The sequence below is a fragment of the Phyllostomus discolor genome, chromosome 13 (assembly GCF_004126475.2).
Source record: "Phyllostomus discolor isolate MPI-MPIP mPhyDis1 chromosome 13, mPhyDis1.pri.v3, whole genome shotgun sequence".
Taxonomy (NCBI): Eukaryota; Metazoa; Chordata; class Mammalia; order Chiroptera; family Phyllostomidae; genus Phyllostomus; species Phyllostomus discolor.
The window spans coordinates 22,051,127-22,076,744 of NC_040915.2; the positions used below are offsets into that span (position 1 = coordinate 22,051,127).

The 25,618-nt window shown below is 49.3% G+C and overlaps 1 protein-coding gene across 2 annotated transcripts in view; it reads right to left on the minus strand.

The window, feature by feature from the left end:
• GLRA1 (glycine receptor alpha 1) overlaps nucleotides 1–25,618 on the minus strand; it is a 71,951-nt gene that overhangs the window by 20,133 nt on the left and 26,200 nt on the right. For both annotated transcript variants that reach the window (XM_028528436.2, XM_028528435.2), the window contains exons 2-3: nucleotides 21,032–21,159; nucleotides 15,138–15,205 (exon numbers count right to left, since the gene is read on the minus strand). In XM_028528436.2, coding sequence (XP_028384237.1) covers nucleotides 15,138–15,205; nucleotides 21,032–21,159 — 196 coding nt within the window. The remainder of the gene's footprint in view (nucleotides 1–15,137; nucleotides 15,206–21,031; nucleotides 21,160–25,618) is intronic.

Genomic DNA, 25,618 nt, shown 5'->3' on the forward strand with positions numbered 1-25,618 from the left:
TGGAGCCACGTCTATCTGGGTCCCAAACTCAACGCTGCGTGAGATGCTTCTGTGGGGCTACAGGGTAGCTACTCCGCTGATAAAAAGAATTCACGATGCCCTGGCTGGTGTAGCTCAGTGGATCGAGCTCGGGCTGTGAAACAAAGCATTGCAGGTTCGATTCCCAGTCAGGGCACATGCCTGGGTTACAGGCCACGGCCTCCAGCAACTGCACATTGATGTTTCTCTCCCTCTCTCTCTTTCTCCCTCCCTTCCCTCTCTGAAAAAATAAAAAAATAAATAAATAAAATCTTAAAAAAAAAAGAATTCATGGATCAAACAGTTAAGGGGAAGGTTGGGCTAACACAAATGCAACAGAGTTCTTCATCGTAGGATTTCCCAGAAGTCAGCTCAATGTGCTAATGACCTGTGTGTCTCCCAGGAGGGGACTAGGCTATGCAACACTTCTCTGGTTTATGATGGCCACAGAACTCTCTAGTTTGCGCACGGTGCGTGTCTTCCACAGAACATAGGTTAGGAATTGCTCGCTCAATCAAGACTCCTCCCTGCTCCCGTTTTCCAGTTGGAGAAACTTAAGTTCAGAGAGAACTGTGACTGGCGCAGGGTCACCCTGGAAAGTCAGAGCCCAGCTGGTCCTGGCACCAAAGTCCCCACTTCTAGTGAGGGGTCGTTTGAGCCCTCGAGAAACTGGGAGTCCGTTTAGGCCTCCAAGGCTGGAAACTGAGTCACGAAATTAAGAAACAGTTGCAAAGACAAGTTTTTAATTTTGTGAGTTAGTTTTAATTTTCTAATTTTAGGGCATTAGAAACCTGGGTTCCATGAATATCGTGATACCTCGCAAGTAGGATTTAGGGGATATCTGAGTTTTCCCAGGAACAAGAGCATGGCTCTCTGTTGGAGTCCCAGAAGAATTTAAAGTTCCCAAAGACGAATACCCTCAGCTCAGACCCAACGTGAAATGCTCTCCTTCAGGAAAGAAGCTCCAGTCGTGAGCACCTGCTCTGTGTGCCCCCCCCGCCCCCCCCCCCCCCCCCCCCCCCCGCCCCGAAGGTGCCTGGTAAATGGGATCACGCTGTATTTTCATTGGGGTGCTGCTGCTAAATGCTAATCACTCCTAATCTGTCACCTGCAGGGCTGAACCGAAACAAACAACCCTCCCCACCCTCTCTCTCACCCCCCCTCCCGCGCCCCCGCGCCCCCGCAATCTCCTCCCACAGCACACGCCTCGTTCTGTTTGCCCACGGAAGCAGCGACAGCTTCCTAAGTGTGCCAAGGTATTTTCCAGAAGGGCTCTATAATTTAACTGAGGCGTCTCCCTGCAGCCCCATAGACAATGATGTTTGGTCTCATCATCTCCTAAGTCCCACTGGAGGGAGTGTGGAGGGAGAACTTCAGACCAGCTTGGAGGTGACTCTTCGGGGTTTTGGGCTGTTGTTGTCGACGGTCACAGCCAGCTTCCGGTTGGGCCCCGTCGGACCGCGAGTCAGAAACAGCCCCCTCCCTGGGATCTCACAGGGAAGCGCGTGCGTGTATGCGCGTGCGTGTGTGCGCTTGCGTGTGTGCGCTTGCGTGATGAAGCAGGGGCCGGCCATGTCCGAGTAAACGGACTATAGATGGCCGGGCAGAGAAAGCCTTCGGACCCTAAACCCCGGTGGCACTTCTGATGTTCTTGCCAGCGACATGTCAAGCCTGTTTATGTAACTGGTGGGAAGGAAAGAAAGTGGCATTTCTTACAACGGTCTGTGAGGCAGCAGGTGCTGCTCTGGATACTGCCACATACACTTAATCGTCAGCAAAGCCCCGGACGTCAGACGTTCAGAGCCCCATGGTAAGGGTAGGGGAAACGGAGGCTTCGAAGGCTTGAGGAACGTGTTGGAGGCCCGGAGCTGGTAAGCGGCAGCGCTGGGATATGGACCCACGTCCGCCTGACCCTCAGGGAGCGAGCACCTGTTTCAGACGGACGGACCACGCGTGCAGGGAGCCCGTCCCGTGTGAGGGTGCTCTCTCACCCTCACGGCTCAGGTAAATTCCGCCCGCTCGGCTTAAGCCTCATCCCCTGCAGGAGTCTGGGTGCCCTCAGGCTTCCCTGATCTCTTCCTTTTCTGATCTCCTGGCAAAAGGGAATCTCGGGGAACATTTCATTTAGCACTTCCTCTCTGTGCGTGTCTCCTCTCCTAAACTTGATTGGCAACATTTGAGAGGATAAATTTGAGTTTACCTTTCTCCTGCACCGTCCCACTGACTCCCCCCATCAATGCACCTAGGAGCTACCCAGCACCCAGGAGGAGGAGGAGGAGGAGGGGAAGGGACAGGGGCAGGGGGAAGGACTGAGGAGGAAGAGGAGGGGGAGGCAAAGGTAGGAGAAGTTGGAGCAGGAAGAGCTTCCATCATTTTATAGCTGGAAAGACTGAGACTCGGAGAGGGAAGGCATTTTCTAAGGTCACGCAGCAAATCAGTGAAGGGCCAGGGATTAGAACCTGAATCACTTCTCTGGTAAAAGAAGGAGTTAGGCTAGGTGGTCTCTAAGAACCCTTCCAAATCTAATAGCTAATAGTTTTAACTAGTAGCTAGTCGTTATTAATTTGCTTTTTCAAGAAGACTTAACTGAGCATCTAGTCAGTGCCAGACACTGTTCTAGGCACTGGAGAATGTCCTGGGAACCAGAAGAACATATCCGTGCAGTCCCAGACCTGCAGAACCGAGTCCACAGTACCCCGAGGCTCAGGTAGGGACCAAGCCCAGGGTGCTAGGCAGACAGAGGAGACAGCTCCCCCATCCAGACTTGGGGTGGTAGTCAAGGAAGGCTCCAGGAAGACACGGTATTTAAGGTGAGGCCAGATATGGTTGAGTCAAAGCAGAAAAGCATTTTGGGTAGCTGCCACAACATATGCGAAGGCCTAGAGACAAAACAAGCGTGCCGGTGCCGTGCTTCGGAGAGGACAGCGAGTGAATGTGGGGGTGGGGAGGGGCGGGAGGGGGAGCAGGCAGGGCCCCTCATGCCATCTGAGGAGGGTAGACCTCATCCTGGGAGTAATGTGCAGCTCTGAGGAGTTTTAGCTAGGGAAGGACACTGTTTACATTTGCATTTTATTTCTGATATTTTATTTCATTTTGTAATAGAAGAAGGACTGCATTTGTTGATTGTAAACATCTATTAGTCTGGTATACAGTGGATACTTTAACATGCTATACATCATTCGACACTCACAGCATCACTAAAATTAGCTTATTATCTCCATGTTGCAGTTCTTCCCATCTTACAGTTGAAGTCATTTAGGCTCAGGATAATTAGGTAATTTTCATAACGTCACAAAGAAAATAAGTGGCTGGGTTCTTGTCCGTACTGCCACTGAAGAAATGCATCGTGAAGAGTGCTTTCACACCAAGTACATGTGTGCAAACACACGGTGTTCTTTCGTGGACATACACAGCCTCTGTTTTGTTATCACTGCTATTGTGAAAATGTTTAATTTTTTCTTATTATAGAAGTAATGCATGCTGATTGCAAAAATATAAACATACCTCACCGCACAGAAGGAAAAACCCTGCAGGGTCTCATAGTGAAATGACTAACGGCAGGTGAGGGCGGGGCCTCGAGCAGGTGCCTGGGCCTTCAGGCAGCCCCACTTCCCCGGGGCAGCCACTGCCTGAACAAGCTGGGCCATCGACTGCTCCCTCCTCCCCAGTGAGCAGCGGCGGGCACTGCAGTGCGGAAGGGATCGATGTGATTGGTGTAATAGCCCGAGAGCTAAATGCTGTTTTGCTTACTTAGCCGTTTACTCATGCAGCAAAGGTGTTCGACACGGTGGGGTCCATGTTCAGGTTCACGGCCCCAGGCAGCAACACTGGAACCCTCTGCCAGATAATCTCAGGTTCTACCTCTGGTAATTGGTTTCTAGGTCTCAACCTCTCAAGGGTGGCCCACCTAAGTCTGAGGTGGAAGGGATTTCCGGAGTTCTGGTTCAACAGTTTTTAGCATTAGCTCACTGATCTTGCCTCTGAGATTCCCTCGTGGTCTGCCTTCTGGAAACTGGACAATGGTCATGCTTGTCTGACCAAGGTGGAGAGTTCATTCATCCATTATGTTATTCTACAAATATTTATTGAGGGCTTCCTGCGTGCCCCCCCTGCCCCAGCCACAGAGTGTCTAATTTCAGATTCTAACCCTGCCCGGTAAACTTCTCTAAACTCAGTATTGTCTTGAAATAGCATGAGGTGCTTTAGTGTGAAAGAGCTAAGAGCCTGGTGAGTGTGTTGGTGGGAAGGGGCTGGGGAAGGCAAGATGTGTGCCCACTGCAGTCAGAATCAAGAGACACTGCCCAAGAGGTGACCAAAGAACAAGGTGTTTATACTTTCCTTAGCTTCAGCACGCCAGCTCTCGAAGGGGTGTGTCTCCTCTAAACTCAATTCAGCTCTACAAACATTAGGCCCAGAGGGAGTACAATCATGGTGGGGGCACACAGTCTTGATTCGTACCCCCGCAGAGCTCAAAGTATCTAGCAGGCAAGGTCAGCTGCGGACAAAACCATCTACCGTACTCACCGCCAGTGATAAGCGTCCTAAGAGGTTGTAACAAATAGCCATTAGATATCGTTCCCAAGTCACCGAGAGACTTCCAGCCAGGCTGGGTGACTCTGGGAAAGCTTCTGAGAGCCCGTGGTGTTTGAAGTGGCCCTGTCAGTCTGTTTCGTCCTCCTGCAGTGAGCTTCTCTAGATCTGGCGTTGTTCTGAGACGTGAGTGAGAGCTCGTTCCAGCTGGAAAGGAGGCCAGCGAAGTGTGAAGAGGAAGGACTGGGGAGGAGTACAGGCTCAGAGCAGAACGGGACACAAGGACCAGGGTGCAGTCTCTGTGCTTTTAGGGCCAGGATGTGTGGAGTTGAAGGTCGAAGGACTCTCATGCAGGAGGCAGAGCACCAGCACAGGTGTGTGGGAAGGGGCGTTCAAACAGTTTAGCTTAGCTCAACTGTTACCATAAAAGGCCCCCCTTACTGAGGACCTGCTGTGTACCAGGCAACAAAGTGCTGCACAGTTCAGCTCCTTTTACCTTTAAAACAATCCTACGACGTTGGTATTTTCAACCGAATTTCACGGATGAAGAAGGCTCAGGGAGGTTATGTAATTGGTCCAAATTCACAGTTGGTCAGCAGTGGGGTTGGAATTTGGATCTGGTCTGTCTGAGTATACAACATTTGCTTTCTCAGCCCCTCCACGGAGATGATGCTGTGACATGGATGTGAGACTGGCCATCCTCCACCACCAAACTGGGGGCTTCGGGCTTTATCCTGTGGCCCGTTGGGCACCGCCAAAGTCTTAAGCAGCAGGGCTTATCCCAGTTTAACTTCAGAAGGTCAATGCAGTAGGAATGGCTGTGCCGTGCTGGAAGTGAGCAAAAGCAGGCGGGGAGACCTGGTGTGGGCTGTTGGGAAGCAGTTCAGTCGGGAGACCGGGAGGAGCTAAACCAAGGCAATAGGAATGGAGAGTGGGGTGGATGAGCAAGTCACAGTTCTTTGTGATCATCATCATCTTCATCATCACTGCTAGAGAGAACCTTGGAGACCTCTGCCGCAGCTTCTCCATTTCACCCATGGCCCCGAGAGGGAAAGGGATTTTCTCTGGCCGCATAGCAGTTCAGTGGCTGAGGTGGGGCTTGCATACAGAAGAAATCTGGACCGCTACCCCACCTCTTTTCCTATCCACTTGCATGCCTTTGAGGGCAGAGGGGAGAGCCAGCTGAATCTGCCTCCAGGCAAGCGCTGCTGTCCTTGGAGAAGCTCTAACCTAGACTCAGCTCTGACAGGTTTGGGATTCAGATGCATGAGAGCAGATTCATCTGTGAAAGCCAGGGGCTGGGGGCAAGCGGAGTGGAGGGTGCCCAGGCTTGGGTCAGGAGCTGCTGCCTCCTCTCCCTCCTGCTGCCCTCTTCTCAAGCACTGTCCCAAACGTCTGAGAGCCAGAGGTGTTGCCTCTAAATGTGGGCAGAGTCAGCCCCATTCTCCGCACAGCCCTGCGAGGGGACGGACTCACGGACACGTGCCAGCTACTACACTAAGTGCTTTAGCGACCCCCTCTCAAAGTTCTCACAGTGACACTATTCCACAGATAAATGGAGGCTTTGGGGTATTTAGTGCTTTGTCTAAAGTTAGTGAAAGAGCTGAGGCTGGAATCCACAACTGGCTGATTCCAAAGTCCTATGCTTATACATGTGTGCTGCATTCTACTTTTCAAATCACCTTTACATTAATTTTTTCTCTGCAGTTTGACATAGAAGAGAAGATTCTCAGAACCCTTTGGACAAATGTTGAAACTAAGGCCCTAAAAGTTCAAGTTCCCATGATGAATTACTTACTGGTAGATCCAGAATTGGTAATAACAGTGCAAATAATACTAATAGACTGAGACTTTACCGCATGCAAGGAATGATGCTAAGAGCTTTATGTATGTTATTTTATCTTTACAATAATCCTGGGATCTAGGTTCTATTATCATTCAAGTTACTCAGAGGTTAAAGAACTGTTTCTAACATCACACAGCTATAAGTGGCAAAGCTGGGATTTGAACCCAAGATGTTAATGCCAGAGACCAAACACTTAACCACTAGATCACATTACCCAGGGTCTCTAAGAATTGCACCGAGGGATGGTTTTATGACACCTTGGGGCCATTGGATAATGCCTTTGGCTGCTGTTATATACCTGTGGGTTGGTAGAGACCCACATCGAGCAGGAAGTATTAAAAAAAGCAAAGCACAAAAAGCCTCTGCCCCAGACCCGGCAGTCCACTGACACTCCTGCCTCAGTCCCGCTCTGACCCTCAGCTCTGACCCCTTGTCTGCTGTGCACTCAAGTCCAGTGCTGGCGGCTCCCCAGAGCCTGACTCACTGCCTCCCTGGCTCCAGATGCCAGCTCTGCACCTCGGTCCTCCCCTCAGCCACCACCCTGCCTGGTGCATTCTCATTTGGGTCTCACGCAATCAGAGCTGTATTTGTTGTAAAGAACGGTAGATGGTTTGGACCAGTGGAGCTGAGCATCTCTGTTTGTCTCCAGGGGATCACTGAAACCCAGCATGAGTCTAATAATTACACGAACATGCTAATAGCAGCAAGTTTTATTGGATGCCTGACATTTGCTTGAACTTTATATGCATTGTATCTCTCAACCTTTCATCAACCCAGCGCCCTGGCTATTACTATGCTCGTTTTAGCAGGAAACGGAAACTCAGAGAGGTTAGACCGAGGTGAAGTGTCCTGTTTAAAGTTCCAGAGCTGGGAGGTGCTAGAGCAGGGGTACGAATCCAGGACTGCCTGGTGCCCAATTTAGCCTTCTTGTGACAACTGCCTCCCTATCCCCACCCTGAGTCCTTTTTGAAAACCAAGTTCTGGGTGAGTGGGTTAAAGAAGTGTAGTAGCTGTTGACACCCCACTGAACCCGTGTGACAGGTTGGCTCATGCAGATCCTGATAGTATCAGGTGGAGAACTTTGGGTGAGGAAATTGAACAGTAGGGTGGGTTCACACTGGTTGCCAAAGGTTACAGGTTGAAGGGCGAATATTAACCTGGAAAGGGGACAGAGGACAGTGCCGGCAGTCCAGGGCACAGTGGCGAGATGCTAACTAACCTGGACCTGTGGGAAACAAGCCCGCCCTCCGGGAGTGGAACTGGCGGCAGAGATGAATAGGTGGCAGAGGAGCTGGGCGAGGCCCCGTGTCCATTGTAGTGACCGATGTGCAGCCCCGATGATTCAGGACAGGCACGTGCTTGTAATCGAGTAAGTGGAATCTTAATTTATTTTATCGTGTCTTGTTCAGAGACTGTCTTACAAACACGTGGGAGGCATTCATTCAGTAGTATAAGAACGGGCAGTTTGAGGAGCAGGAATTTGGCAGCTGGTAATCTGGCGTCACCTGGGGGAGAGGGCACCCTGTCTGGGGGACGCCAGCTTTCCTGTCACTGGGATGAGGGCTCCGGTGTGGTGAGGCTGGCACCGCTTCTTAGGCGTCGCTTTAAAATGGCCTGGATGGGCTTTCCTTCCAGACTGTCGTGTTCCTCCCGTTCCAGGTGTGTCAAAAGCAACTTTTGACTGGCTTCCCTGATATGCAGGGAGTGGCAAGGGAGCGCTTCCACGGGGGGCAAGAGCATCACTCTTACTAGATCGGAAAGATCCATCATAAGTTAAAATAGCTTGGCAGCCCTGGTCACCCCCTTCAGTCTTTTGTGGGTTTGATTATCACAAGTCAGCCTTCCTGGATGTGACCTGATGGAGAGCCAACTCTGGGCTGTCACAAATCCACCGTGGTGACGTCCCCCTTGGTGGTGTATTGGGAGAGGGTCATCCAGCAGATGTCCCAAGACAGCCTGTAATTTCGTTTTCTCTCTGAACAGACTCCAGCGGCATTTCTGAGAGCTCTGGCCTTGGCCTTCTCGTCGTCTGCAGTTTAATAGGGCTGTGTGGGGTGTCGATCCACATGTAACCGGGTGACTTTTAAGAGGCCTTCTCGTGGATCCCCCAACCCACGAGTGTAAGAAGTGACCTAGCATTAGCCGTGTAGACCGACCGAAGGTGTAGCAGAAAATGCAACAACAACAAAGAATCTCTTAGATTCTTTGCAATCTCAACTGCAAAGAATCTCAATAGCAACCAATCCCCCCAAGAATCTAAAAATAAGCCTAACAAAGAATGTATGAGGTTTTTTTTTTAAGTTTTTTGGTTAAACTCTAAAACTTTACTGAAAAGCATAAGGGCATACTTAAGTAAATGGAGAGACGCACACACCATGTTTATAAAATATTGTACAGATATCACTTCTTCCCAAATTAATCTGTAAATTAATCTGTAAATGGTCTATAAGTTCTGAGGCAATTTTTATAGGTGTCCACAAGCTGGTCCTAAAGGTCTTGTGGAAGAGCAAATGGGCTGAAAGAGTCAAGAAAACCTTGTAAAGAACAGAGGACTATCTCCACCAAACTTAGAAAGACACCTCGAAGCTGCCCTGATTGACACAGTGAGGTATTGTTGCAGAACCAAACACCCAGAGCAACGGATGGGTCGGTATACTGAGACTGGACACAGATTAGACACACACGGGGGTTCAGTCTATGGAGAAATTAGCATATCAAGTCAGTGGGGACATAATGGCTACTTAAGAATGGTGTTGGAAATAATCAGAGAAAAGTAAACCACCACCAGATATTTTACAGAAAACTAAACCAAATGGATTAAGGAAGTACATGGAGAACAAAGAGCCTATAATATTGTTCCAACTGCCCAATGCAAATATGCAAAAATGCTCAAGTTCACTAGAAATCTGGAGTGAAAACTAAAAACGACAATGAAAAACCATTAAAAAAAAATCTCATCTGGTAAAATAAAAAGTAAGTGCAGCACCTCGGGTGGCCAGGACAAAGAGAAGCACGCTGTTCTAAGGAGAGCAAATCACTGAGCTTCTTTGGAAGTAACCTGGGCAGTGACACCTGTGAAAATACTACAATGAAGTGTGTGTTGTTTTGGTAAAGTAACTACACTTCTGGAATATATCCTAAGGAAATGGGCAAAGAGTCCCACAGATGAATAGTCATTTGTAAATGAAAAGCTGCCTAACCCTAAAGGTCTGTCAGAAGGGTGGTTAAATGCCACGAGGGGGCGTCCAGGCCACAGAAGTTTACAGGTGGGCCCTCCAGTCTGGGAACTTCTATCGAACATGCAGGAATGATAATGACCCATTATGCCCCCAAATTTGGCGGTGAGCGGAGAGTTAGGAATGAGGTGGACCTATCTGCAGTGGTGCGGACAGAGGCCAAGGTGGTGGAAGTGAGAAAGCCAGCTGTGCTGTGCGATCCTGTCTCTGCAGAGGTGCGTGTGTCCACAGGTGAAGGTGTGGTCACAGAGAGGGCTGAGGAGGATGTACACGAGGTTGATTATCTGCTCTCCTATTCCTCTTGTCTTTTTATTGGCCTTATTACAAAGCTTGTTTCCATCTATCACTCATACACTTCAAAAATGCGCAGAGTTCTGCTGTCCATGAGCACACCCTGGAGAGGCTGTCACTAACCCTGGTGTCCTGGCCACAGTGTGCCCGTCTCGGTGCCAGGCTGGCCTGATCCTGGGTGAGAGAGGCTGCAGCTTCTGACCTGGTAATGGAAACGCTGGGATTCCTGCCCAGAGGATGCCAGCACACACGCACAGGCACACACTCTCTCTCATTTGTTTGCGTATAGTTCCACATAAATTGCCGCGACACACATGACCCTATATGCACACACTCGCCTGTATACCTGCACACGTGTACAAACAGACTCACACTCACATTATTGGCTCATATGTGCACACTCTTTCACTCATTCACATATATTTGCATGCACATGTACACATAAAAATATGCTGACTCATGCTGATGCATACTTAACCAGGTGCTTATATATTCACAGATATCCATCCATACACGATTAAATACATGAAAATAGGTACACTCACTCTGAACTACTTTAGCATGTTTTTACATATATATATATATATACACACACACACACACACACACACTCACACAGATACATGCACATTCACACTTAAACATATTCACTTGTACATTTATAACCAGGAATACACATACTTATCCCTATACATAGTCATACACATTTCCCTTTGAGGTTACATGTCCAAACATGTTCGAACTAGCATACACATATACACATGACTATGTGCACATTTGCATAAACAACCCCACAACACACACATATGCATCATACTGCACAGACACACAGCTGTTGCGGTACACACTCATGCACACTCATTAATACACATGTCCAGACAAGCTGGGTGGTTCCCTGCAAGTTCTGCCAGAGAGGCTGCCCTAGGGCAGGAGCCTCTTCCTGCCTTTTCCTCATGCATTCCTGCTCCACCTTCAAGTGGTGACCTTTGTCTGGCTGCCTAGACTCCAAGAAAGTCCCTGGAAAGTTCGGATGAAGGACAGGCAGCCTCTGCCCTCCCCAGGTCTGGAATGGATCGAGAGCCCCGCTGCTTTGCTGGCTGCCTGTCTCTGCTCTCAGGTCTGGTGAAGAAGGCCAGGCCCCGGGAAGCAGACAGGCAAATGCAGGGCCTCCAGCTGTTACGGAGCTGCTAGGCACTGCTGCTGCTCCTGCAGAGCGAGCGCAGCCTGGGAGGGTTCTGACACTGGGGCTGTATCCACATTACTGGGTAGGGTCCAGGGGAGAGAGCTGAAGGGAGTGGAGCCCTCGGCCACTGTGTGGAGCACCTGTCCCGTGCTCCGTGACCTTGCTCCAGCGGTGCCCCCGCTCCAGTCGTCAGGTTCCCTTTCTATAGAACGAAGAACTGGCTGAGACCGTTTAAGGTGTTTGCCAGCTATGAGATTTTGAATTTTTCTTCTCCCCCTAAATCATCTACAAAGCAAATTAAACACATGTAGATAATTAAGGACCCAGTGGGGGAAAAATCACGGTACTGTGGGTGCGCAAGCAGGAGAAGGGCAACTCCTACTTTCTAGGCTGAGGTTAATGAGTAAGGAGAAGCCCGTCAGCTGCAGGCCACGCCCGAGACAGCACCTCATCCCCAACCCTTCACTTCCTGTCTAAAGACAATTGCTTCCCCCCCTTCTCTGACCCCAGGGGGCCTTCTGCTCTGCACTCCACTGGCTGGTTGTCCCTGTCATCACTGTTTGCCATTTCCCCCTGAGGTGTGCTGAGCCTGGCATGATGAGACTGGGTTTCCACTTTGGGTAGCACTTAGGTTATTGTGAAAGTGTGCTTCGTGGGCTGGTGGGCCTCCAACTTCCCGAGCCTGCTCTTTGGTGTGCCGGTGGCATGATGCAGAAGGAACAGTTGTCTGTGGTTTAATCCCTGCTCCGTCACTCACTGCTCTGTGACAGGTTGTCTACAAACCCCATGTTCCTTGGCTGCCTAGTGGAGAACGTAGGGTCTGCCACGTCTGCTTCACAGAGCAAGACCCAGTGTTTGGTGAAGGAATCGGTGAGAGAGCGAGGGTAAGGTGTGTTGGAAATTCTCAGTGCGTCTCATAGCAATAGCTGATGTTCACTGTGTGCGTGCTTTGTGTCAGGCCCTGCACTTGGTACTTGCTATGCAGCAGGTCGCATGGTGGATGCTATCAGTATCCCATTTTACAGGTGAGGAAGCTGAGTTAGGTCCCCACCTTGCCCAGGTTGCAGAGCTTAGCCTCAGATCTTGTCTGGGTGTGGAAAAGTGTCCCAGTTGCTACACTGAGCAGGAAGCCAAACACAGCAGCAGAGTCTGGGTGGGTAGACAGAGACCTGGGAGAGGAGCAAGCTAAGAGAAGTCTCTGCCGAGAGCTCACAGCTAATCAGTGGTAGCTTTGAGTCTTCAGTGTCCAGAGTCTCTATCGTCATCATGTCATCATCCTCATCTTCCTCCTCAAAACATTTAGAGCATTTCCAAAGCATTTACTGTGATAGACACTGTCCTGTACATAATAACTTGATGAGATCAGTATGTTCATCACTGCTGGGATTTTGCAGATGAAGAAACTGAGGCATAAAGGCATGAAGCAAATCAGCTCCTACATTTAGTGAGCTCAGGTCTATGTGAATCCAGAGCCTGGGCTTTTAATCACCACACCAAATAAGGGCAAACTGCCATTCTTTCCAGAATCATGTCAAGGAAATAGATTTGTGTGGCTGTTTCAGGGAACCAAGTGGGAGTGGTGGGGGAGCCCAGATATGCACACCTGTCCTCAGCTAACCGAGTTCTTTACCTGCTGGTCCCTGATAGGGTTTGATAACTATTCACCATTTTGGAAGAACGGAGGGGCTAACGCTCATTGCACAAAGACTGTGAGGAATACAAATGTCAGTGCACCTCTGATTTGGGAGGGAGAAGAAGAGCAAGGGCTCATTAGGAGCTTTTACAAGCTATCCATTCAAAGTGCATAAAAACATGGCGGGTTGACCTGGATGCCCAGTGAAAAGCAGCCATGTTTGTCCCTAGTCGACAGGTAGGATCGTCTCCATTTGGAGATAAGGGGCCTCATTTTTGGGGTGTTTGATCCATTGCCCATTGGATGTGGGTAGGGTTTACTTGGCTCTATGCAGACACAGATGACTGTGTGGTGATTCCTGAGGGTAAGCGGGGAGGGGGAAGGCAGAAGAGGGATAAAGGGGGGAGAAATGGTGATGGGAGGAGACTTGACTTGGGGTGGTGAACACACAGCCTACTATACAAAGGATATATTTATAGAATTGTACACCAGAAACCTGTATAATTTTATTAACCAATGTTGACCCAATAAATTCAATAAAAGAGCAAAAAAAAGGGTCTCTTTGAAAAAGGATGGATTTTGGACCATTTGCCTGTGACCTACAGAGCTCAGTGACTTTTGCCCGTCTGGGACTGAAAGGTTCGATGTCATCTAATGCTTAGGACCAAATGATGGTTTGAATTGACAGGCAAGATATCTGATTTGGTTGACTTTAAAAGTTATTGAGAACCTGTTATGAAATCACTGCGCTAGCTGCCTGAGGTTACCACAGGAAACGAGTGGAGGTTCTGGACTGCAGCGCACTTGCATTATAGTGAGAGACAGGAGGGACCAATGAGCAGACTGTGACGGGGGAAGTGCTATTATGGAACTGTAGGGAGTGTCATGAGAACAGGAGGAGGGGACCCATCCTAGTCTTGGGTCAAGGCCATAGGTGAACTCACACATACATGTACACACATGTTAGAGTGTGAAGTCTTCCTGTGGAGGTGATTTGAAGCAGAAACTTAGAGGAGAAGAGGACGGGGTGAGGGAAAGGAGGCTGCGTGGCTGTTCCAGGCACCGTGTAGAACCACCACCTGTGTGGGGAACTCGAAACAGTTACCTTTGTTCTGAGTAGGCGGTGAGAGAGGAGAGATGGAGCCAGGCAGAATCGGGAAGGGCCTTCTCAGCTTTGCAAAGGGATTTGGGCTTAATGCTGAAGGTGAGGGGGGGAGTCCTGGGGAAGTGTTAGAGCCAGGGCGGGGCGTGGTTAGTTTGTCTTGTTGAAAAGCCATTCTTTTTGTAAGAAAGAATGGATGGGAATGGGGGGCAGGATGAAAGCTGAGAACTTTGCAGTATGTGAACAAGCCACGTTGGGAGCCAGAACTAGACCAGGGGCAGGGGGTGTCCAGAAATGGATGGTTCAGAGGACTTCAAGGATGTGGCCTCTGCAGGACTTGGTGACTGGCTTCTTCTTTTTTCTTTTAAAAAATTTTTTTAAAGATTTTATTTATTTCTTTTTAGAGAGGGAAGGGAGGGAGAAAGAGAGAGAGAGAGAGAGAAACATCAATGTGCAGTTGCTGGGGGTCATGGCCTGCAACCCAGGCATGTACCCTGACTGGGAATCGAACCTGTGACACTTTGGTTCGCAGCCCACACTCAATCCACTGAGCTACGCCAGCCAGGGCAACTGGCTTCTTCTTACTCCACTCATAAAGAGAGGCCTTAGTTATTTTCTCACAGGTCACTCCCTTACGGACAGGCAGAACTCATTATTTTTGTTTTCAAGGACTGAGAAAAATATTTTAAAGTATCATTGTATTTATTTATAATTACTAATATCATATTTTTTCCTTTTGGAAGTTTGAAAAATATAGAAACACTGAAAGAAAGAAAATAAATTTATCCATCAATTTATGATATAGGAGTAATGGCTATTAGCATTTTAGTATTTTTCCTTTCAGCCTTTTTTGTGGTGTTATTGGTTTGTTTTAAACTTTTCACTATGGGACTTTTTAAATACACGCAGAAGTGCAGAGTAGAGTAGAATCAACTCAATATACCTCTTTCAGCCTCTGTAACCAGTCTTCTGGTATTCCGTAGTTGAACTTGAACCTTAAAATTCAAGGAGGTCTTTACATTTTCTTTTCATCTAAACTTTAACCCACTGATAGGGTTTTGTTTCTGGAATCCTGGGTGTTTGGCATATGTGGGCCCTGCCAGCTCTTTGGCCATTTTCAGATGAAGGTCCTCACCTAAAACATCCATGAGGACAGTAAAAATGTCCAATCGCTAGACCACCGCAGACCTGAGAACAGATTCCCCACCTCCTTGGGGAAGACCAAAGCAGAGGGTAAACATTTCAGGGAGAGAGACATCCCCAGCAGGAAGGAGCAGCTTGTGTTTTGACTCACTTACCATAGTTGTCTCAGCAATGGAGCCAAAGCTGTTGATGAAAATGTTGCAGCTCACGTTCACCGGGGGACCTGCCAATCAAGAGAGATCCCCCGCTTAGCTCTGTAGTCATGAAGAACCCCACAGGACAGGACTCGTTCTCGGAACACTGACTTCAGGGTTGGAGACTCCTTGGCGAGGAGGCTCCCATTTGCCCTCCACCCCACCCCCGAGCATCTGGGACTCCCAGCCACATCACTGAGCCAGATTCCCTGGTCCCCAAGTGAGCACCAGGTACAGAGCACCGGAGTCTGAGCTGAGATGTACTATCATTAACACGGGATGATTCATCATCCTGCCATATGGTTGAAATCCCTTCCCCAAAGCCCATCGGCCGCCTTCTGATTTTCGGCTGGAAAGTATTTACGGCTACATTTGGAGGCCATCTTGGGAATCACAAGGAACAGCAAGTTCCTTGCCTTGAACTCATGAACGAGGAATGATCTCCGGAAAGGGTGTTGATGGGAATTACCGGCTGAGGCATCCAGAGGGAACCTCAGGCAGGTTTTTTGCAACCTACTGCAAAGGTTAGGAGAGAAGTGGAAGAATTTTTGCTCTTTGGAATCATTGCTAGAGGGACCTCTGTCCAATTGAAGCTAAATATCTTCATTTTATGCTATTAATTATAGCAGTTAGAATTTATTGAGCATTACAGGGTTTGCTGCTGGGCTGAGAGTTTTACTAACATGATCTCATTTCGTCCTCTCTCAACGTGGTTATTACAGATGAGGAAATGGGCTCAGAGAGGTTATTTACCCTCAGCCACGTGGCTAGTGAGTAGACAAGCCTGAGTTTGAATTTGGACTTATTTAATTCCAGAGCTGGTGGTCTTAATGGCTGTACTTGTAGAAGAGAGGTTCAGAGGAAGGATGCCGCAGGCTCAAGGTCACACAGTGCTAGAATCCAGGGTTTTAAGCCCTGGGCCTCCACACGAGCTGACAAGAGGGCTAGCCTCAAATAATCAGAGCAGAGTGGGCAAGAGCGATACAAACAGTAGGAGCCCAGGTACAAGAGAAGTTCCAGAGAGTGAGGTATTAGGGAAGACCTCATGAAGGTGATGACCTTGAGCTGACCTTGACAGTGGGTCAGACTTGGATAAGGGGTCATAATCCTGTACATGAATATTGCAACGTGCAGTTTGTGAATTTTTCAGGCCCACTTCCTTGTTGATCCCCATTGAGGTTGAGGTGAGCAGGGCAACTGATTTAGCCAGCAAGCCGTAGAGCCAGGACTTGGACCCAAGTTTTCTGATTGGGGAAAGAAGAAAGCAGATGTCCTTGTGTTCCGTGACCAGATCTTCTGTGTCCCTCATGAAAGAGTAGCCCAAGCATGTCACCCAAACTCAGCCAGGATTTCCTTCTTTTCAGAAATCAGGGCAGGGCTTGGTCTTGTGGTGAGAACACAGGACCCTGGGTTTTAGACACAGCTCCAGTGCTCGCCGGCTCTCTCACCTCAGGCACGCCCCTTTCCTGCTCTGGGCCGCAATTTCCCTGTCAGTCTGGGGGGTAGCTCTTCATCTGGGCATCCCTCTGAGCTCCAGTGGTTTGGAACTCCCTTGGGAAGCTATTCATTCAAATCACAAGGTTATAGGACTTCAGGGCTGGAAGGTTTCTTAAAGGTCACCTGAACCTATGCACAGACAGGGCTGTCTGCAGCAGAGTCACCCGGGGAACGAGTTAGAGTGCAGAGTCCTCGGCCCAGCCCTAGAGCCGGCGAACCCACATCCCTGGAGGTTAGCCCAGAATCTCTATTTTAACGAGCTCCCTGGTGGTTCTTGTGCGCAGCCGGGTTTGGGAACCACTGCTGTAGACCAGCCGCCATTCGAGCTCAGCGCCGGAACAGCTCCAGCAGTGGGGAACTTCCTGTAGTGTGCCGGGCGTAACGCGCACCCCTGTGTGATGTGCACCCCTGTTTCTGGCCTGAACTTTCAGGAAAGAAATCTTCTGTTTAAATTTTTTAGTTCAATGATTGATTCACTTATTTATATTTAGAAACGAAACCGGTTATATTTAAAACCAGGGTGTTATTTTGCATACGGATGTTGTTATTACTTTCGAGAGTTACACTTTTAACTCATAAGCATATGTAAAAGACTTAAAAACATATAGGTATGGAATTAGTACTGCCCATGTATAATGCACATCCTTATTTTTTCCTCGAATATCTGGGCAAAGAAGTACGCGGGATACGTGGCAAAATACGGATGTTTCGTCTCGAGCAGTCCTTTCCGTGGTCAATGGCTTCGCCTGCTAAAGAATTTTCCTAATGCTGCGTGGAGGCCTGCCTCCTCATCACTTCCACCCAAACAAAGGCCCATTAAGTTTTTTTCTCTCATTTAGATTCACACCCGGGTTTTTCTTTCCATTTAGCCTCTTCCTATTAAGATGCCCCAAAGAGTTACGGCCCATGCCCTGAGTGATGTGCACAGAGCCCCCACCTGCCCCTGCAAATGTCTGGTGCGTGACTCCCCTACAAATTAGGCCCTGATTTATGTTTGCGAGAGGGCGCCAGCCGCAAGGACCCCCAGGGAGGTGAGCTTCATTGACATAAATCTGAAATTAAATTATCCTCAAGAAAATTACAATCTGGCTGCCTTTGGCAGCAGGGTAATGTATATATTTCATTAAATATTAAAGTTTAATTTTGCTTTCGTGTGTATGTGTTTGCATTGGGCCGTGCCCCTGATCCTGGGAACCATTATCCTACACAGAATCTTAGAGAAGATACAGAAAGTCAGAGCTGGAAGGGCCTCATCCTGCTGGGTCACGCTACAGATGCGAGAACAGAGGCCCCACTGCGTCAGGAATTTACTCTGCGTCACACGTATCCGGTGAGTGACCGAGTTATAGAATCGAGTTTTACAGTGGGCACTGGCCCTGCGTTCTGCAGACCGAGCCTGCTGCTCCAGCCACCCGTCTGTACTTCAGCTGAGTCAGGAGCAGGCGAAATTTCTGGGGCCTGACGGAAACCACTGAGTGGTTAATCGCCCCGGAGGTTTCAAACAGTGCAGGCCTCTTCCTATCATGTTGGGGGCACGGGGGCCTTATCAGGAGCCCTGTGGTTCATGTGGGGCTTTGGGGAATCTTCTCCGTGTCTGAGTGGAAGTGTGACAGGACAGTGTGTGTTGGGGGGGCTCAGGGGACGGAGGTCCCCTCCTCATGCCAATGTTTCAGCAGATACATGGCTTCCTAGGAACCTTGCTTCCCAGGAACCTTGCTTCCCAGCTCCTGGTGGTGGGGTTCCAGGGAGCTGCACCGTGCTTGGAGCCTGACTCAGAGGGGACTGAGGGCTTCGAGACAGTGCAGGTTGCAGGAGGACTGAGATTGTCTATTCTGTAGATTTGGGCCCCGATGTTTGGCCTAAGGTGGTCAGAGTGAGCCCGGATTGAACGGTTTTATAGCCTGGGTGAAATTTTATTTTTTTAAAAAAGATTTTATTTATTTGTTTTTAGAGAGAGGGGAAGGGAAGGAGAAACAGAGGGAGAGAAACATCAATGTTTGGTTGCCTTTCTCTTGCCTCCCACTGGGGACCTGGCCTGCAACCCAGTCATGTGCCCTGACTGGGAATCTAACTGGTGACCCTTTGGTTTGCAGGCTGGCATTCAATCCACTGAGCCACACGAGCCAGGACTGAGATTTTATATTTTTAAGTTGTTCACTGCCAAGTCAGTCAGTCAACAAATAAATAAGCAAGTAAACAAGTAAATAAATGACTAGCACTAGATAAAGAATTGACTCAGAGCGGCTAGCTGGGTTAAATAAAGTCCCAGCAGCCTTGACAGTGTGACCTGGGAGTCACCTAACTGCTCTAAGCCTTAGCATAGTTGTTGGTTCATTTACTCACGCATTCATTTATGAAGGGGTTATCAAGGGCCTTTCATGTGCCACGTGCAAATGTATGTACAAAGGATAACTAACACGTGACCCCTGGATGTGTGCACATTGGGCAAATGAGTCCCTCCTTTGTCAGAGGACCAGACTAGGGCACTCAGGATGGAGTTCTGAGAGCGACCACCAGGGGGCGCGGTGGACTGGAATGCCTGACAACTGGATGCGACCTGGTGTGGGGATGGGGGTGGTGATGCAACCTGGTGGTCAGTTCTTTACTGTATTTGATTTAGCCAATGGTGTTTCTAAAAGGTGAGATTTAGCTGCCAACTTGGAAGATTTCGCAAAACCCCAGACTCAGGTCTTACCTTGGAAGGCCTGCTGCTCAGGGCCTATCTTTCTACCTGGCAGCTACTGCCTGAGCTGAGAAGTGGCTGCCCAAGACTAGCCCTGTGCTTTTCCATTTTCTTTTCTCATCTTCGTCCTGCTTCATTCGTGTGCCGTATCTGCCTGGTCCCTCTGAGTGTTTGATATTGTGACCCCGGTGAAGGGCTTGGGCCCTTACTGTGACAGCAACCTGGGACCTGACTTACCTGTCCTCGAGGGGACCAAGGTTTATGTTAACGATGCTGGAAAGTGTGGCCTCAGGAGGGTGGTACTGGGGGACCGAAGGAGCCCCGAGGTAAACAGGGTGGGAGATGGGCCCAAAGGAACCTCAGAGCATCTCCCAGAGCGTTTTCTGTGTGCAGAGCACTCTGAGAAGGGGGCAGAGGGAGCAAATATTCAGGAGCTGTTGCCAGCTGTCACGTCCCTTGTTTGGTTTTGGACCTGAGCCAGAAGGAACAGTGAGGAAGGACAACGGGAATCAGGGTTGATGAGGAGGCTGACAGTGGGTCCGTGACATGAGGTTTCTGCAGGGGTGCTGGGAGGAAGGCCAGAGTGCACAGGCTCCCAGAGAGGCTGTGAGGCTGCACCTGCAGAGTCCTGCTCAGCGGTCTGAGATGGTCACAGCCTCCCCAGCACCAGGGCACAGCAGGAACCGGTCCCTCTGGTTACAGATGTTGAGATCTCATAGGATTGTAAGGACTAAAAGAAACCTCTCAGGTCACTTAGGTGAGGGTTTGTAAATTGGCTCCCCACAAGGCATATTTGGCTCACAATTATGCTCTGTTTGAACATGTATATTTTAGGAATCAAGGAATTTTGCATAAATGTTGATTTCTGGCTCTTCATGGAATACTGTGGAGCACTGGGTGATCTGGCACATGGGGCTTACATTCCTGTTGGGCAGCTATGCGCTGGGGCTAAGGAGATGCTGTTGCTTTTAGAGGGCCTGCCTTCTACTTCTCCACAGTCTCCACCACTCCCTATTGCTTTACTCCTGGCTTCCCTCACTCATTTAAGTTACCTGCCTAATTCCTGTACACATTTGAAATTGTGACTCTGACTTAGACTTGAAAGCTTCAAAATTATTTGTTAATCTCTGGGAACTTTTCAGGAGATGAATTTTAGTTGAAAGCCTCTTACCTAAAACAAATACAAGTGGAACTGCTTGGGAGAGAGGCCAGGTGAGGTTGCTCATTGTGCCCTCTGCCTCTCTTTTTTGGGGCACATGGAGGGGGCCCTGGAGCATTTATGAAGTTTAAAGGCCACAGATAGAGCCAACATCATCCCTGCAGAGATGAGGAAACTGAGGCCCAGAGAAAGGAAGAGGGCTATCAAAGTTCAGAGAGTATGTGCCTGAACTAAAACTTGAACCCATTTCTTTATATTCCACATTGTCTATCTGTCCATCATACCAAAGGTAGCAAATAGGTTCTAGTTCATATGCTGACTCCTGGCAACCAGAAGTATTGTTTGGTTGGGCTTGGTGGGGGAGCAGACTGAATTGATTAACAATGTCTGCCTAGGGCAGAGGGAAGAGTGTGAAATTCCTACCACGTATTTACCATCTGTGTCCAATACCATGCTGTTTGCTTCTTAATCTAGGAAGGCAGGCGCCTGGGGACCTGGGAGGAATGTTTTCTCTACCTTTAAAGTTGGGCCTGATCCTGGCATCGTATCCAGAGGTTCTGCCCATGAGCTTATCCAGGAAGTCCGAGGGAGACATAGGCTTGGGTGCAGAGCGGGCAGCTTCAGCCTCCTTAGAAGCAGCAAGGCTGAGGAGGGAGAGAGGAAAGCAGAGGGTTAATGATGGCTCTTTCTCATGCTGCGGTCAGATCTCAGCCTCGCCTAGCCTTTGTAGAACCACTAGAGTGTTCGCAGCCTGAGAAATGGGTAAGAGCAATCCTCAATGAGGTAAGGCTGAGGGTACAGCTCAAATATCAGCCAGCATGGGATCCTGGCAGGCAGCCGCGTGTGTGATTGTTGCTGAGAAGCTGCTGATCTCTGGGGATCAGACACTTGGCTGCTGGTCTCCCTGGGGGAGGGGACCGAAGGGTTAAGCTCCTGCTAGGCCCAGCCCTGTGTTTCGTGTGCCTGCACCCCCCTGGGTCCAAGAACAGCACCTCCAGAAAGAATCTTAGCGATCAAGTGGTTCAGGCTCTCCCCAAAGACTCTCTTCGGAATCAGTCACTAGTTAAAAGGAAGAAAAGTTGCATCCGGGAACATGAATCTAATCAAGCATCTTCACCCGAGGTCCTCTCAGAACCTTTAACAAGCTTAGACGCTATGCTTATGGGACTACTATCTCATGAAACACACACTTCGGAAAAAGCTCAGGTGGGAAACGTGGGGCACAGCTGGTGGAAGGGACCGACCCCCCCATTCCCACTCATCAAAGTGGTTTCAGATTCTTATTTGTACCATTGTGTGAATTGCTGATATCTAAGAACATGCAGATTTCTGGAAGAGTCAAAATGGGCAGCTGAAGGGCTGAAGAACAATCACTTAGGTTGCTTTGTGCAAGTGAGCTCTTCTCGTCCTGAAATGATGCCCAGGAGAGAGCTGGGGGCTGGTGTACCCTGTCATGTGTGCTGAGGGGCTGGGACGTGGGAGGCAGTGCATGTACAGGAACGTGCGCCTTCGCGTCACCGGGTAGGACATGGTGTTCCCATTCCCCAGGACTGGGGCCCCCGAGCCATCTTGTGTCCCGGCCCCTGTCCTCTCCCTGCTCTGCCCCACTCAGCAGGTCCTGGCTGCACTGCCTTACAATCCAGTTCCTTGTGTTGTGTCCCCAAGACCAGGAGTCATGGTGTTCGTATTCGTTGTTTGTTTGTTCTTTCAATCTCCTGCTGTGCCTACCATGGTGTTTCAAACATAACTGGTGCAGAGTAATTGCACGGTGAATGAATGAGTGAATAATATGCTCCATTAATGAATCAAATATCCTGGTGAGTAGGGTATTCATAAATATGCATGTATGGATCAACAATTTAAAAATAATTAGACTATTATACCCACTAATGAAAAAATACTGAGAGCCACTTGATATTCCTTTGAAGATGCAGAAGGTATTCCAGGATTATTTACACACTCGTGCTTAGTGATTTGAAGGACCCGTATTCATAGAATAAGAGCTAGTTTTGATTGACAGGATGAGGGACAAATGCATTTTACTGTTTTTGTGTGCGTGACCGTGGGTGTTTGTGGGTCTGTGTGAAATGGGTAGGTTTCCAGGTGTGATATGGATGCATGTTCTGTGTACAGGGGGTACATATGTATGGATGTGTGGGGGTTAGGGTGTGCACGAGGGTGTTTGCAGATGGATAGTGGATCATGTCCCATAGATTTGTGCGTGCAAACCTGTGAACAGCTGGGTTCATGGGAAAGGGTGCTGTTAGGTGTGAATTTAGTGTGGGCATTTTGTGTGTATAGGCAGGGTGTATGTCTACATGGGGTGCAGGGGTGACTGTGTGAGATGACTCTGTGGGTGCATGTATGTGGTACGTGTATCGCATGTGTGTGTCCCTGAAATGCGCTGTGCAATGTGACATGGAACAGGGGATTTGGAACCAGTGCCATCTCACACTGTCTGTGTGGTCTCGGGAAAGTCACTCAACCCCTCTGAACTTTAGTTGCCTCACATGTCAAACTAGTTTTACACAAGGAGCAACTGAGATAGTACAGGTAAAAGCAAAACAAAACTCCTAGGACAGTTCTCGGAACGGAGCAGACCTTCAACGTGTTGTCTTGTTCTTGCCTCGCTCTGCATGTACGTGTGTTTGAAGCGGTTCAGAACCAGTCTGGGGACTTCTTCTGGTCCCACTGCACTTTCAGTTGCACTGTGGACCCCATGTGGCTGGGAAGTCCTGCCAGAAGCCTCCCACGGCCCACAGGGCAGAGACACCGCGTCCCCAGCCTTTTCTCCATTCAGCACCAAACTCATGGCTGCTCTGCGGCCCCGGTGAGCCAAGGGGACCACAGGGAGGCACCTGGTGATTCACGACTTCTCAGCAGAACTGGCTGGATAATCCACCGTTAACTGTAACTTACTTCTCGAACCTCTCCAGGAGGGGCAGTGATGGAGCTTTCATTAGCTCCCGTTCTCTGTCCAGCCCCTCCTGTCAGATAATGAGATTTGGGAACATCGCACCCCCTCCCAGCAGTTACTACAGTGCAAGCCATCTCTTGGCCCCAAGGCCTCTTTCATCGGCCTGAATCCTATTAGGTGGTGCATCGAGAGCATGAATTCGCCCCGAATTATCCCTTACCATGTGCTATTAGCAAAATGTGCCATTTCATGCCTGAATCCTCCCCAAAGCTGCAGAGTCCTCTGGTTCTCTGAGCTCACACGTCTGCAGCCAGGCATTTGCCGTCTGGGCCACTGGCCATCGACTCACTACAAACCCTGGCAGGGCCAGCTGGGCTGGAGGGGGGAGACTCTGAGAGGTTAAGTAATGGGCCTGGCGTCACACAGCGCTTTAATGGCAGAATGAGTGAGAACACGTTTTCAAGCGTGGACTCGCCCCATGCTCCCGTCTAAGGGAAAGCCTTTTATGAATAGCGGAGAGTGTAAATCGTGATAGCTGCTCTTATTACTAATTGTTTTCGAAGCTTGTTATGTTCTGTTACATCCCAGAAAATCAAAACATCGGTCTGATTTCCAGCAATCCTGATGTACACAACTCTGAACGTATCACTTAAAGATGGAGCAGAAATAGTTGTGAATTACCGAATGACCCTGTGTTTTGCTGAGTGATTGACAGGAGAATTCTCTGAAACTCTGAGATTCTCTCTCCCGTGCACCAGGTATGAATGGCTCCTGAATTGCCTTGTTTCTTTGAAACTCACCCTTTTATGAAAGGGAACTTTCTGTTCCACGACTCACAAGTGACAAACCAGTGTGATGTGCCATCACAGATAACCATGGTAGTGAATACAATGAAAAAAAAAACCTAAAGGAGGAGTTTGAAATTTGGTGTGAATGCTGTTGTTCCAGAGGAAGACCATCAAGTGCTGGGAGGCATGAGAGACGCGTTAACTCCCCCAGACTTTCTCCTTGAGCCAATGAGAAGAACGGAAGGAGAACTGGCCGGATAATCCACCGTTAACTGGGTGTGACCCACCTAAAATCCTTCCCATCTCTTACTGGCCTAGTTCAAAATTTCCCTATTTTTCTTCTTTGTGAAATACAAAGACTCCATTTTAATGTCAAAATAGCCACGCCCCTCCCCTTGACAATCGTGCGTGTCTGCTTGTGTTTGGGCATTTGGCAGAGAACTAGTTCAAGGCCCCGCCGTGGTACATCTGCGCGCCGGCGCAGAGCAGACAGGCACCGCCAGGCCCTTGCTGCTCCGAGACCAGCGAGTGCTGCCTCTGCTGAGCGCAGACATCTGCTGACAGACCGGAGCTGCTGGACAGAGGGGCCGAGACACGGAACATTCGGTCGTTAGGATTTGCTGACCCTATGCAAGTATTTGGAAACGATGCAAATTGTTCCAGGGATTATTGCAATGTCCCGCAGTGAATCAGACGGGGTTTAGACGGATTTGATTAAAAGTAATTTCCAGAAAGATGTGAGGTCTCCTGGGACCAAGTGACCTGCCCCTTGCAGAGAAGGCTTAGGACGGTAGCTGACTGGGTGGAGCGTTACATTATCCGTCACCTTTTCGTTAGGGGACCTGTTACACTGGGAGGCTCTGGTCCTTGAAGGACCTCAGTGTTGACTCCCCATGAACAGAGACCTGGGAGAGCCCAGGCGTGAGCTCGACACAGTGACGTGGGTGCTGTGTGACCTCCTGTGAGTCACTCCCCACTTTGCTTCCCGTTTCCCAAGCTATACAACGGGGGGCTTAGAATAATCTCTGAGTCCTTCCGGCCCAAATCATTTCGTTAGTCTGTAGTATGCTTCCTTTTTTACTCATCTGGCCTCAGGATCTGAATTTGTCTGGACTCCTCTGAGGGAACGGGGAGTGTGTTCCTGTCTCAGTCCTCCCCCCCCCCCCGCCCCCGCCCACGCCCACCCCTCCTGTCTCCAGGTTTCTCGCCAGGGGGCCACCTCGCTTTTTGGGGATTTGTTGACAGAAAGGCCGGATCAATGCTCAGATTCTCGTTCTCCAGTTGCGACATCAGTTGGAAATACGGAATCAATATGGATCCGTCCATCTGAATTTCCAATGAGCTGGGGGCGGTGATGGCGCTGGGGAAAAACAGTTTCAATCACACCCAGTTGCCTGG